This window comes from Emys orbicularis, chromosome 7 (genome assembly GCF_028017835.1).
Source record: "Emys orbicularis isolate rEmyOrb1 chromosome 7, rEmyOrb1.hap1, whole genome shotgun sequence".
NCBI classification, from domain to species: Eukaryota; Metazoa; Chordata; order Testudines; family Emydidae; genus Emys; species Emys orbicularis.
The window spans coordinates 105,353,160-105,368,287 of NC_088689.1; the positions used below are offsets into that span (position 1 = coordinate 105,353,160).

Consider the following 15,128-nt stretch of genomic DNA (forward strand, 5'->3'; position numbering starts at 1 on the left):
ATGTATGTGTGTTGCTGTTTAGATAAATACACACACACACAATTGAGTTATTGTGCTCAGCATGAATATAATACGTCATGTTTTTGTTCAAATTTTATAGTGGGAATTCTACATTTATAAGATGTATAATCAGGCACAAGTAGAATTGTTTCCTATGAAAGTTATTCTGATGATTTACTTTGTATTTGATAAGAACAATTTGTGTAGTATTATGTGTAAATTTCCATTGTTTAATATTGTGGTTGGAGCACATGAGATACTCTTCAAATAACATTATAATCACCGTACAGTTTGTGAAGTCCACTGGATAAGTTAGAGTACTTTTAAAAGTATTTAGTTTCAGACTAAAGTATTTGGTTTCCAGACACACTGCTGTGATTTGAGATTGTTGGTGGCTCGTGCTTCTAAGGGAGTGCGTAAGCCATGCTGAAGTGAGGTAATGGCTATGTCCAGTCCCTTCATTAGCAGTGTTCAAGCAATTATGGAACAGGTTGAAGTAAGACTGGACCTTAGATTTTCTTTATGTCTGAGATACCTTTATATTGTTTTAGTGTATAAGTTTTTGTAAGCACATATGATGATCGGAGTATTTTATTCTATATTCTTAGCCAGTTTTCTCCACTCCCCCAATTCCTGCCATTTACATCTTCCTCTTTAGAGGGTGGAGAGAGAGAAAGACTGACAACTACAAAATCAGTCATCCACTTATTGGAAAATAGTGCTATTTACTTGAACTGCAAGTTATCAATAAGAGGAAATTTTGGGATCACACAGGGTAGGAGATAATGTTTTGATATCTTCCACCATGTAAGTCATATCAAGACATGCTAAGTCTACTTTTGGTAAGCAAAGGTATTTTCCTATTTTAAAAAATCAAACGTATTTTTACAAAAATAAATAATTAGTATATCAAAACAGGAGATGGTCTGTAAGCATTCTTAACTGGATGTTGCCTTACAAACTTAATTTTATTCTTATTGAGAGGATTGGGAACTCAATATTTATTAACAAACAAATTAGTATGCTGAAAGTAACAAGTCATAACACATGTTGGCGAGTTATTTTGATATCTACACAATATAGCATGAAAGCTTGTCCTGTAATAAAAGAGAAAGGAGAACAACAGAAAGATAAATAGTTGAGGTTTTTAAAAACTTTTTACAGACAGGTATACAGCTTGGAATCCACACCAGAAAACATAGATTTGAGAAGTTCTGTGGAAAGCTGCAAAAACCTAACACTGAACCAAAGATTTTTGAGGGCCAGGGAAAAGACTGAAATACTCAAATTAAACAAGCCTTTCGACTGCAAATTTAAAAAATTTATCATAAACAGCTATAATAACCTCAGATATCTATACATGTTTTGATAATATTTTGTCTTCAAAATGTAAACAAATCTTTGGCTTTATAGTAAGGGGGGTAAAAATCTTTCTTCTTTGAATGCTTAATTTCACAATTGAAAAAACTGTGTATTGATAGCCACCTGTTGATCCCATATCCACAATAAACTGCATAATTTAGTCTAATATAAAGTTTAAAATGTAGCAGGAATTACTGTTTTTTTAAAGAGAAAGAGAGGGTACTTACCAACAGTAGTAGCTGCAGTCTTTCACACAGATTACCAGTATATCCACTTTCAAGTTTTCCTAGGGGCCTATGCACTTTTGGCATTGATGTCATGACCCTCCAAAAAGCAATGGCCATGATCCCTCATGCAACCAAATGTTCAATAAAAAGAAATATACAGAGCTACACCCCCAACTCCAGCACAGTTCTTTTCCCATTTATCAATATTATACCACCAATGGTAGAGGAAGGAATGTGTACAACTTCCTTTACCAGACAGAAAACCAGCATCCCTGTTATCCTGTAGACCCAAACAAGTATATTTCTTGTTCCCACTTGCCGTAAAGAGAAGTATTTAAGAAGTCCCTCATCCATGAAAGACTGGAGTCACCACAAAGTGTTTGAGAGACCATGCATGTTGATCACTATAATTTCTGCTCAAGTCATCTGCTTGCAAGACAGATGAAGAGCCAGGGAAGAGAGGGGATGCCTGATACACCATTCTCAAAGTCACGCAGCTTCTTGACAAAATGGACAAGGGCAGCTCCTCCCTCTCTTACTATTTCTGTAATATGTGTCAGTGTCTACATGGTGTGTCTCAGGATTCGCACAGGTCTGCCCTTGATTTGTGGAAGGAAAGCTCTGAAAACCATATAAGTAACCTTAATTTCCAAGACATTATTCTGAAGTCAGGCCTCCTCATATTTCTGAAGGCCCCTAAATTTTATAGCAGTCCAAATCTGACCCTAAAGTTATGCCTGAAGCATCAATCACAATTTAAACTGACAGCTAAGGGAGATTGAATTGAATTCCCTCAGCAGACATCCTCGGGCACTGTCCACCACAATAGGGGTCTAGAATCTTCTGAGACATGATCACTAAAGTCTGGAGATTGTCAAGCCAAGGAAGATACTCAATGCTTAACCAGCTTTAAAGGTGCCTCATCCTTAGCCAAGTGAAAAGTATTGTATATGCACAGGATGCCATGAGGCCTATAAGTTTCAGGAAGAAACTGATGTTGTTGTGAGGCTGAGGTTTCACAGAAACTACTGACTTCTGAATTTCTTGAAACCTATCATATAGCAAGTTGCAGATTTAGGGACAGAACCTCTGTCCCTGCTCCAGCTGTATAAACTAGATGGAAACCCAGCTAACTGATTTCCTTGGGTTTCCCTTAGGGCAGTGGCTCTCAACCTTACCAGACCACTGTACCCCTTTCAGGAGTCTGATTTGTCTTGCGTAACCCCAAGTTATACCTCGCTTAAAAACTACTTGCTTACAAAACCAGATATAAAAATACAAAAGTGTCACAACAAACTATTACTGAAAAAATGCTTTCTTTCTAATTTTTACTGTATAATTATAAAATAAATCAACTGGAATATGAGCAGTATAAACAAGTCATTGTCTATATGAAATTTTAGTTTGTATTGACTTCGCTAGTGGTTTTTATGTAGCCTGTTGTAAAACTAGGCAAATTTCAAGATGAGCTGATGTACCCCCTGGAAGACCTCTGCGTACCTCCAGGGGTACACGTGCCCCTGCTTGAGAACCACTGCTCTAGGGGAATCTCCAAGTACCTTGAGCCAGCTCTATGGTCTCCCGCACCAACTCCTTCCCAGCTCCCAGTGTAGGAGCCCTGCCTGGGGAGAAAGGGAATCTAGCCAGAGCTACACTGTGCTCCAGCACAGGATATGTCCTGAACTGACATATTAGACCCTTGGAGCCACAGCCAGCTGGCTATGGCCTCACATAGTATCAAAAATCTATTATACTTGGTCAAAGAATTTTAGGTCACTCTTTACATTAAGGTTGCATTTATAAATGGTTTATAAAAGGTTAATAAATTATTAACAGATGTTATAAGCATATAACAGACATGAGTAATATGTGTTATAAGCACATCCAGTAGAAGGTGTTACAGATGGATATAAGCCACATGAATAAAGCAACATATTGAGCTATTGGACTCTATAGTAATGTATAAGAATTGATTCACCATGTATTAAAACATCCATTAATAATGTATTAACCATTTATATACTATTTATAAATGGAACCTTAATATAAAGATTGACTATGTTTTCCATTTTATCTGGTTGTTAGTTGGGACAACACTAAAATCACATCTATGAATTCACTATGTGCCCATTTCACTATAAAGGATTTAAGCAGAAGCCACACAGGTTCAAATTCTATCTACTGATATAAAGTATTATCATACTTTCCAATTGATAACAAATATCCATATTCCAGCAGTGGGCTAATTCCTCATTGGGAGAGAAAATGAGTGGACACAAGTTACCTCATTATAATCTAATTAATTTACAATATGTATCATTTAGAACAGAGATATTAGAAAGCAAAAGCCAAACACAGTAGAAATTCAGTATGCTCACAAATGTAGTCAAAAGCTCAGAGACCTGCAGAAAGCATCTGTACTGCATCCCTCCAGCCAGATTCTTTGTAACTAAGTTTGCAGGAGTATTTATATTATGCCAAATAAATTAAATTATTTAATATGACCAGGTGCTAAAGTTTTAAGTCAAAATCACCTTCAGTCAGATGCCTCAGATGTCAATCAAAATCACCTCTGAGCTACTGCCAGCACTCTGGGTCAGTCTAGTCTTTTCTATAAACATAGTCATTTGTATTTCCAAAAGATCTCCATTTCACATTTCAAAGATTTCTTTTACATTTGACATTGGTTTCTATGAGCTCTCTATTCCTCACTTACCTGCTTTTGAACACTTGCCCTTTAATCCAACCTGCTTTGCACCCCTAATCAATGGAATGAGAGCCAGTCTAATTCACTGAGGAAGCGGACAGCAGGAGAATACAGCCAGTTCAGTGAAAGCACAACAGACATCAACAGGGAGTGGACAGAAAGAAGTCAGAGCAAGGAGTGAGTAAAAGTTATCCAGATGGCCAGTCAGCAATGGGTACTAGTAAAACTAGATAAAACTTGGATTTCATTGAAACAGAACACAACACTAGTGCTGACCCTGATCACCTTACTTATGGGTTAGATTGTGCCACAGTAAGGAGCAGTGTTGAGCTGCCTCTTCCCAGAGAAAGCACTGATAAGCATTCTGCAGCAGAGTCTATCCCAGAGCTTCAGGCACACAGAGGCCGTAGGCCAGCTTCTAAGGCCTTTGTGGTGGTTCAGGATATCAATAAGCCCTGTGCAGTCAGCTAGATCTGCTGGCTAGTGCTTTGTGGTGGGAAGGGGTAAAGCCATGGCCTCACCTCCTTTTCACTTCTAAGGGAGTAGAGAAGGAACAGTCCAGCACTCCTCCTGAAAGCAGGGACTGCAACTACCCAAAGGGAGATGGAAGCTCATTGTACCCCGACCCGTCACATGTGCACTTAGGGCAATGCAGAGTCTAACTCTACATCATGGATACGACTCTGATCAAGATGCCCTATAATGTCAATTCCCAAGTTATAAATAAAGATTTGGTATCACTGACTTTTACTCACATTACATTATATCTTGCAAAGTGTTGAGCATCTCCTTCAAGGTGCTCAGAACCTTCAACTTTCAGTGAAGTCAGAAGGCACCTAGTGGTTCAGAAATCAAGCTACCAACAGTGAGGTAACTTTCAAGGACCAGTGCAAAAGCCAAGTCTAAGAGAGATTAACCTCTTTTTTTGTTTTGTCGGATCTTTTAATGCCTCTTTAACCTGTGGATCACTGTCCCATGTGAATAAGGCCCTCATGTTAGAGAAAGTTAAAGCACTTTCCATTTAGGAAGAGGTCATTCAGTTTTTCTGAACAATTGTATCAGACTTCCCCCTCTTTTTACCTACAATATGCCAGATATACTATTACTGGGTATATTGCTGTTTACAGAAACAAGCATCTAAAGGTTGTAAACACACCCAGGACGGAAATACCACATCTTTTAATTTCCTGATAAAGATAACCACAGCTTGTGCATTCCTTCTCAAGGTAAGTTTGTTCTATTATACAGGAATTAACACATTATAGCTGACATTTATTTCTGCCTCATGTAGACTTCTAAAATATAGATTTTAAATGAAAAATTAATGTAATGAATATAAAGAATCTTAATATTAAAATAATTGTTCTTAATTATTTAACATTTTCATAATTAATTACTGGCAAATGTTTGATAGCAACTGAGTTGCAGAAGAGGGATATATCCGAGGCAGAGTTTATTCTTTGAAAATTCAGCCAAGGTATCACTCTGGTACTATTTGATGGGCACATTATAATTATATATAAGAAGATAAAATGAGAGAGACATGAAAGCTCCACATGGTATTCTCTGAGGGTAGCACATCAAAGACTCAGAAAGAGAGTTCTGAAACTATCTTTTAGTGGATGTTTCCACCACAACAGCCTTCTGAATTATCAATGGCAAAAATAAAGCGCTCTCAGGCTGTTAAATCAGATTCTGTTTACTGGGATAAATTAACTTCTAAAAACTAATTCAGTGTTCTAAATGGTAATTCTGCACTATAGAAATCTAATTTTATCCTTATAAATTACATGGTCCATGGTGAGCCTACATAAACTTCAATATTTATTTTTTTTTAAACCCAGATAATATAGTACAGTGCAGTATACAACACTGAAATTTATAAAATTTCCAAGAACTTGGATGATATATAATCTCCTATATCTGATTCTGACATACCTAGCAGCTGTAGAGCCAACACTAGGTAGCAAATAGTGGTGTTAAATTCTCCATATTGCACACAGACACACTGGAAACACAATACAGTACAAAGCACATGCAGGCCAAATTTCATCTATTAGAAACCATTCAGGGAGCCATTATACCACCAGATCAAGCAAACAAGCACCTGGAGTACTGTAACTTAAACTTTACTTATAAATACTGATTCCAGGCACCCCCAGGTGGTTCACAGATTTTTGTAATATTAGATACATTTGATCAGAGGTTATTTTTAGTCAAGTGTCAGAGAAGGCTAAATAATAACTGAACGCAGGTATCAAAATTATGTGTTAGTCTCTGCTACAATATAACTTCTTCTGTACACACTGTATCACTGAATTGTATCAGCTGATTATCTTGCAGAATCTTTATCTCTGAATTTTGATGATCCATTAACTGTATAAACTCTTCTGAAACCAAGGTAAAAACCTGGCTTTAAAAATGAGGAGCTGTTGGTTCATGAAGGCTCTGCTTTTTCCTTGTGATACTTGTTTTTTAAATCTTTGAATGTTTATATATATATATGTAAGAATAATATAATGCTTAACCTTCTATAATTATTTTACAGAGAAAAACACATAAAACAAAAAATACGTTCACATTCCTTTCATTTTGAGATAAGTCAGGAAATGGAAATGGAATATCCTTCTTTCATTTACACTAAGGGAAAATGACGTTACACTGAAGAGAAGACCAATACATTCCACTCAGCATTCCTCCAAATTACTTATACATAAGCAGGGCCGGCTCTAGCGTTTTTGCAGTCCTAAGCAGCAAAAAAAAAAAAAAAAAAAAAAAAAAAAAAAAAGCCGCGATCGCGATCGGCGGCAATTCAGCGGCAGGTCCTTCGCTCCGAGAGGGAGTGATGGCCCCACCGCCGAATTGCCACTGAACGGCCGGACGTGCCGCCCCCCTCTTCATTGGCCGTCCAGGCACCTGCTTGCTACGCTGGTGCATGGAACCGGCCCTGTACATAAGTCGGGTCACATAGGTATAACTGGGTGCAGAATTTGGTCCAAGGAGTGCAAGTGAAATGAATGGAAGAGAGAAATGTATGGCTATACTATATAGATTTAAAATTCTCAATTCAAATCAAGAAGTCAGCATTTCATATCTGTGATTAATATTGAATGTATTTAGCAAATTCTCATTCGGAGTCTTCTTATTCTGCATTACATGGAAGATCCCCTTCTAGCACATATTGGACCTAATCTTGTGAGCTTATGAATGCCTCCTCTGATGGGAGTTGAGTGATCACTAGGTTCAGACACATTATGCATCTTTGAAACAACACATACATTGGAAAATACTTTTTCTGGCCGTTTTAAAGTGTAATTAATAAACCAGCATACAATTATGAATTAATAAATCAGCTCACCTGCAAGTGCTGAGAGTTGTCTGTCATATTGTCTTCTCGCCTACGAACTTCTTCCAGCAACTGAGCATTCTTCTTTTTTTCCATTTGTTGATTGTGCTTCAGATTGGCCACTTTCTTGTTTTGATCTTTCATATGTCTAAGGATTGTATGCATATGCCCGTTAATGCTGATGGCTACAATCACGTATCTCTTGCTACAATTTAAACTTGTGAATGTGATTTATCACCAGATGTCAGGTTTAAAACATAACATTTTATCCTGTTTTTAAAATGATATATCAAAATGGTCTAGATGAAATGAAATTTCCAAAGATAAAACAAATATTCTGGCCCATAGATTATTTTCATCTTTAAAACCTTCTCACAAGACATATTCCAAACACTCTTTATGCTAAAAAAGATGTATAATCTCATGACATTGCTGTCACACAACATAGTAGAGATAATTTTTTTCAAAGAGTTTGTTGTATGTTTGGCTGCCTGCTTCAAAAAGAATAGTTTCTGACAATGGGCCAGATCCTGCAGTGTTCATACAGGCATTGGCTTCACAGACAGTTTTGCCTGAATAAGGATTACAGGATTGGGCCTTGCAGTAATATTTAATTATTAATATACAGGGAAATAATAAGTAAAGGATACTGAATGTTCCAGCTGTGCTGTTTGCTGAAGTATGCTGCACATTCATATTTTTACAGTTCATTTAGGGGTGGCTTTTGGGGGGAAAAGATGTAAACCAGAGGAGCCTTATGTTTTTAAATGACATAATTCTGATTTCTACAAAGGAATTAAGTAAATAAATCAATTTCTGGCTAGCATTTCATGAAATTAGAAATATTTTCTCAGAATTAAACATTTTATTTTGTTAAGACTGAGCTCAACTTAAGCTAAAAATTATATTATTAAATTGTTTCAAAGTTGACTCATATTTCACTATGAATCCTATTTATTAAAATATTTGGAATTCTCCTGCTTCTTGTACTTAGAATATTTCCCTGGATGAATGGAGTAAAACACCTTTTTTTTTTTGCTATTTATCCTACATCGTCAGCAACTGTCATGTCAAGCTCTAAAAAAATTCTTAGAGCAGCATTTTCTACCTGCTTGGGTTACTAGATATTATTTTCTTTGACTTTCTTTTGATTCTGAGGAATTTGCTTCTTTTTATCTATATAATAATAAAGTCATGTGCAAATTCCTAATCAGATCTACAGGCTAATCCTTTTTTGCCAAATGAAGGGGATATTTTCCAGTGCCTATAAGGAAATTCCCCAGTTGCTTCTGAAGTGGACACTTTAAGAAAAGATCTAGTTACAATGTACATTTGCTGCACAGATATTAGGCTGCTGCAACAATTGGGTCATGTTTTATAATTTTAATTGTGTTTTCTACTGACAGCGCCACCTACTTCCCACGATGGCGCCTGTCATTTATTATTTACACTACAACTTTCATGTGAATCTCAAGGAAAACACATTAGAAAAGAATGGCATAGAACAAATTTGTAAGTACAGCACCATTATACAGCAGATAGTCTATTATTATTAATGGAAAAATCACCAGTAACTATGTAAGAGTAAGAATTTATAAAAGCAGTTAAATTAAAAACTAACACTACTTGAAAATAGCCTACGGTATTTCTACTAGGAAAAGCCTTAAAAAGTTTCAGGGAACAATGCTGTCTGATCAGAGATATAGAACTCTGCTTACTGCAAGTACTATAAAATTAAATGAATTTTCCCCAGATCTCAGTCCAGCCACAGAGGTTGAAGAAGGGCTTTGCTATTTTGAAAAGAAATTTGGTAGACAACGGAGCTGAAACCTCTATTTTTCCACGAGCAAAACTAAAAAGGACCTGATTCTTTGTTGTTTTCAGCACCTTATTTAGTCATTTGCAACAGTGAAAAATGAGTGTAAACGGCTAACATCATGATTTGATAGCATTTTACTTTTACTTTGCACTGGTGTAAAGGACTACACAAGGTGCAGGGCAATGGAAAATCAGGCCCAAGATCACTTTTGTTGGGCAATCGCATATATTCTGAGATCAAGCAGCAGCAACCAGATTACATGACTATCTCTTAAATACTGTTGAGGGCAAGGGCACTGATGTACAAGAAACTAACAATGACTGAAACAGGACTCAGAGCATATTAATTTCCTTCCTTTTTTGACATGTTCCCTTTTTTCCTTCCAGAACTGGGGAAGACCTGATAAATCCTTAGCAATGCAATGTTCTTTCACACAATTTAATTTTTATATATTACTAGAGTGAGACTGTATAAATGCTTTATATTACATCAATTAGAAGTTAAGATGGCAGAGTAAGAAACTGGAACATTATCCTTTACAGATCATTACTCGGAGTTTCTCCCTCTCTATATAATGATGGATGCCAACATATAATAGTTTGTTTCTTGGTGATTGGTTTTGGTTAGAGTGCAGAGTGGAATAACTGGTATCCAGTGCCGATAAAAGCCGAAAGGGCCAGCTTCTGAAGATAATAAAGACCTGAGTTTCACTGGTAGACCTTGTGTCTGTGGAAAGAGAGAGCCTGAAGTCTTCACAGACTCCTTTTGCACCCTCCTTCTACCCCTTTGCAGGAGGGAGGGTGAGAGGATTCAGAAGTGAGCTGAATTCTAGAGGTAGGCTGAGAATGGTCTATCCTAAGTTATGGGTCGTATGTTGGGAGTCCTGTAACCCCTGCACTGAAATCACTTCAATGCCTGGTACATGAGAGATGTGGGACATACAGCACACCTCCCCGTGTTAAGTTAATAAAGTTACAGCCTGCCACTTAAATCCATCCCTGTGTCTGCCATCATTCACCTGCATGTCCTGATCCTGTGAGAGATGGAGGGAAGATGGGAAGTTAGGTGGCAGTATTACATCATCCCATGCTATTTCTCAGATTATACAATAGAACATACAAATGTTTCTAGAATTTTAGACAATGTAGCACCTTCTGTTATTGACTACTACATAGTATATGACAATAAGAGAACTGCTGAACTTCATACAAATGTAAGTATGCAAAGCTGATATGCAGAGCTCTGCCTCATTCACTGTGTGAAAGAGGCACTTTACAAAGGCTGTAGAAAAATATGTATGAAAGTTATAATGTATTATTTAAGAAAGAGTTTTTGATCATGTGAGTATTATTATTTGTATTGCAGTAGTGCCTACATCCCCCAATCCGGGATTAGGGCCCAACTGAGCTAGGCACCATACAAACAAATCAAAGACAATCCATGCTCCAGACAGATCACTGTATAGGGTTATGATAAGAGGCAATATATAATCAGACAAATGGATGGTGGATGTTTAGCAGTAAAGGTCAGTACATTTGCATAGCATTAGTACAGTAATCTCAGAGCTCACAGTAAAGATTGCATTCTAATATGCATATACAAAATAGAATGAAGGTTGCAAGTGGAAACCTCACTGACATTCCTTGACTACTGGGTGCTTAAAATGCACAACTAACCGTTTCTTGAGAAAGGTTTTGAGAGACTCCGCTAGATTGTGGGTATTTTGTATATTTGTTTAATTATTTTTTAAAGAAAAAAGAAATATAATCAAACTATATTGCTAGAAGTCTCTGGAATGCTCTCTCTTGTGCACTCCCGTCCCTATTCAAGAAAGTGCTCAAGCAGGTGTGCAACTTTAAGCACATTAGTAATCCCAATGACAGTAAACGGACTAATCACACTCTTTGCTGGATTGAGACCTCATTGGGCGTGACTACACTGCAGTTAAAATCCATGGCTGGCCCGTGCCAACTGACTCAGGCTCATAGGGCTCAGGCTAAGGGGGTGTTTAACTGTGATGTAGACATTCAGGCTTGGGCTGGAGCTTGGGCCCTAGGACCCCAGAAAGTAGGAGGTTCCCAGAGCTCGGGCTGCAGCCTGAGCCCGAATGTCTATACCACAATTAAACAGCCCCTTAGCCTGAGCCCCGCAGCCTGAGACAGTTGACATGGGCCAGCTGCGTGTTTTTAATTGCAGTGTAGACTTACCCAGGGAGGACTAACTTCTGTATAATCCTTTCTCACGGAGGACCAGATTCTGCCACTCTACTTTCACTCAGTGGTGCTACTCACGTTAGCGGGACTACTCACAGAATGAGGTCACCCTCAGTGGGCAAGATTGACACAACCCTTACTCTGCTGTGCAGATAAGGAATAGGGAATAAGGCCCCCTCCTACCTCCCACTCATAACTTCTGAGACTGTGATTCCAGCTGCAGTGGAGAGAGAGAGAGAGAACAAGAGCTATTGGCCTGACACTCCTTGCTGTGAGCAAGTGGGTGAGGAAGGGGTGGAGGAGTAGGACCCTTCCCTCTCCTCTGCTCTCTCCCCACCCGCCACTAGCCAGCCAGAGTAGTTAGCTGGGACACAACAGGGGAAGAAGCTGCTCTACAAAAAGAGCAAAAATAACTTCTCTCCAGAACAAGGAGAGAGCAGGGGAGGATTGTGACTCTGATTCCCAATTAATTCTCTAGTCTCCTTCCGGGGCACTGGACTATGCATCACCCTTCAGTGAGGTCAGATCGTAAGGTTACAATCTAGCTCACAATTTGGCTGAGCATGCACCCAATTTAATGAGACAAAGACTCATTTCCTGCCCCAGTAAGTGCATTTCAAATAAGTGCAATCCTACAGAAAGATCTGGTGCACAGGCCTTAGAATCTTTCAATTTAAAATGCAGATGTGCATGTACCAAAATATCACACACAGATATGCACATGTAAATTTGCTTACTAACAAGTGGATAATCGGCCTCTTAGAATATAGTATTTTCATATGTTTCGTGACCATTTTTGACAAACTGAAATTCCCCTAAAGCTAAACACATGGGTTGGTATTTGAACTTTCAGTGATTTAAGTCCTTCTATATAATTATTTCCAACACAATCGCTTTTATCAAAGGGTTTTCGTGATAATATCTAGGAAGCAAAATAATAAAAACAAGAGAACTTTTATTTTTAGAGATTGACCCAGAAAGAAAGAACTCTGTGTTTGTGTTGTTAGTTTTCTTTATCTTTTTACTGTATGGAGCAATGATCAGTGACAAAGACCCTGCTTTCATCAATGCTTGCAGGAGAACAAAGCTTTTTTTTTTTTTTTTTTTTTGCGCAAACTATTGCTGCTGTTGATGAAACTGTCTGTGGAGATGCATTAATATATTTTATGACCATTCACTCAGCTTTGCAATGTTTCCAGCCCTCCTTAATGTCTCTCTCTTTCTCAGTTGGAAGAGTAACTTATTGCATTAAATGGAAACGGAAGCTATCATGACCTAAATGCTGCTCAATTTAGGCCAGCTATTGGGAAGCTCAATACCCTTCACTTTTATAGGATAGCCAACAAAATTGCTATCCAGGGTATCAGAGAACTTGATACAGATGAAGTAATGGTACAGGAATGTTAGGTTTTCACCAAGGGAGCTTCAGAATGGAAGGTGAGAGCTTAACAGCTTCAAACTTAACAACAGTGATATTTACAAAATGGGGAACAGAACTCTGAAATAAAACAAGGCACTCAGTGAACTAAAAGCAACAAGTGTGCTGTGCAATTTCCCTATTCATTTCCTTTTCCGAAACCCTCAGCTCCAATGTGACCACTTTTTTAGCAAACTGGTAAATTCGATGTAGCTTGCTTCAGTACTATGACATGTATGTTTTCTCTATTTGTTTTATTTCTTATCTGAAATGTGTTAAGAATTAACTATGAATTTAGCTCATCTTCCTGTAATTTTCAAAACATATTTAAGAAATCAAAGATATATGCATACAGAAAACAGTTCAAGACTAAGACAGGATGGTATCCATTAATGAAAAATAAATAAAGATAAAACAGAACTATAAGGATAAAAAAGCAGACAAATTAAAAAAAAGACAACGATAAAGCCAAAAAACTAATACATTTGGAAAGACAGATGCACTGTACAGTAGTACTAAACTTGTGCTATATTGTTGGAGTTAGATGATTAACAGAGACACACAGATAAGGTAACCTGACTCGAGGCCCATTTACTACCTGTGTCTTTTATACTCAACTTCTAAGACCAGAAAATAGAATTTGCAAGAAAAGCATATGCTTGCCAACATTCCATGTTGTTGTATATATTAAAAAGCACAACCCTCTTCGCAGCAATTTATTTTCTCAGCTCAGTTAAGCAACACAATCAAAAATTTTCCTGCTTAAATCACCCTTTGGTTAATTCAATCATGTTTTGAGTTACACAAAACAGTAACTGGAGTATGATAAACTGAACTCCCCCAGGCTGAGACAAATAATCAGGAGCTAAGATTTTGGGGCACTGGAGAGTTGGAGGCTTTTGTTTGTATCTTCATTAAAGACTTAGAGGATATTCGAGAGCGGGGGAATCTTATCTCCTACCCAGATGAGGAACACTCCTCTCTGACATGGTATAAACCAGGGGTTCTCAAACTGGGGGTCGGGCCCCTTCAGGGGGTCACGAGGTTATTACATGGGGGGTCGCGAGCTGTCAGCCTCCACCCTAAACCCCGCTTTGCCTCCAGCATTTATAATGGTGTTAAATATATTAAAAAGTGTTTTTAATTTATAAGGGGGGGTCGCATTCAGAGGCTTGCTGTGTGAAAGGGGTCACCAGTGCAAAAGTTTGAGAACCACTGGTATAAACCCAGCTCCATAGGTGCTGGAACTAGGGGTGCTGGTTTGAAGTGTTTAAAGTTTGGTTCAATGGCTGTCAGCACCCGTATACAAATTATTCGAGCACCCCTGACCAGCTCCCAGATGCATTATTATAGACACTCTCTCCTTTAGACATGTCCTTGAAAGTTGACAGTTGCAGCATCATCTTTAAGTCAATTCAATTTGATTTTGGATTGAGGAGCAAGAAATACACCAGACGATGGTGAGAACCACCACCACTGGGTCATCAGGTCCACTACAATAGATTTAGGAATTTAGTTTAAACACTTTTATCACACTGTAACATTAATGCTAGGAAATACACAACAGTATGTGTCAACAAATAATCAGTAACAGTTAGTGCTAAGAAATAGCAGAGATATTTCCATCCGCGTTATACTGCCAGATTTTTTGGGGGGTGGGGGGGAGGGGGATAAAAACCTTGTGTATCAGTTTGAAGCTAATTCTTAGAAATAAACAACAAAATGGGTTTAAACACACAGTTCTCTATTATTTACTAAAATACCTTCAGCATCTGGGTGAAATCCTTTCTATTTTTATAATCATATGCCAATCCATGTTAGAAGTATTGTGCAAATCCAAATGAAAATCAGCCCATTTACAAGGGTTCATATAGGATAGATCAGAGGTGGGCAAACTACGGCCTGCGGGCCACATCCAGCCCGCGGGACCGTTCTGCCCGGCCCTTGAGCTCCTGGCCAGGGAGGCTAGCCCCCGGCCCCTCCCCTGCTGTTCTCCCTCCCCCGCAGCCACGCCGCTGCGCAGGCAGCGCTCTGGCT

General features: G+C 38.2%; 1 protein-coding gene across 1 annotated transcript in view; it reads right to left on the reverse strand.

Annotated features, from left to right (window-relative positions):
• The window catches only part of ERC2 (ELKS/RAB6-interacting/CAST family member 2), a 645,944-nt gene that overhangs the window by 216,683 nt on the left and 414,133 nt on the right, over positions 1-15,128 (reverse strand). Inside the window, exon 12 of the mRNA XM_065408253.1 lies at positions 7,655-7,790. Coding sequence (XP_065264325.1) covers positions 7,655-7,790 — 136 coding nt within the window. The remainder of the gene's footprint in view (positions 1-7,654; positions 7,791-15,128) is intronic.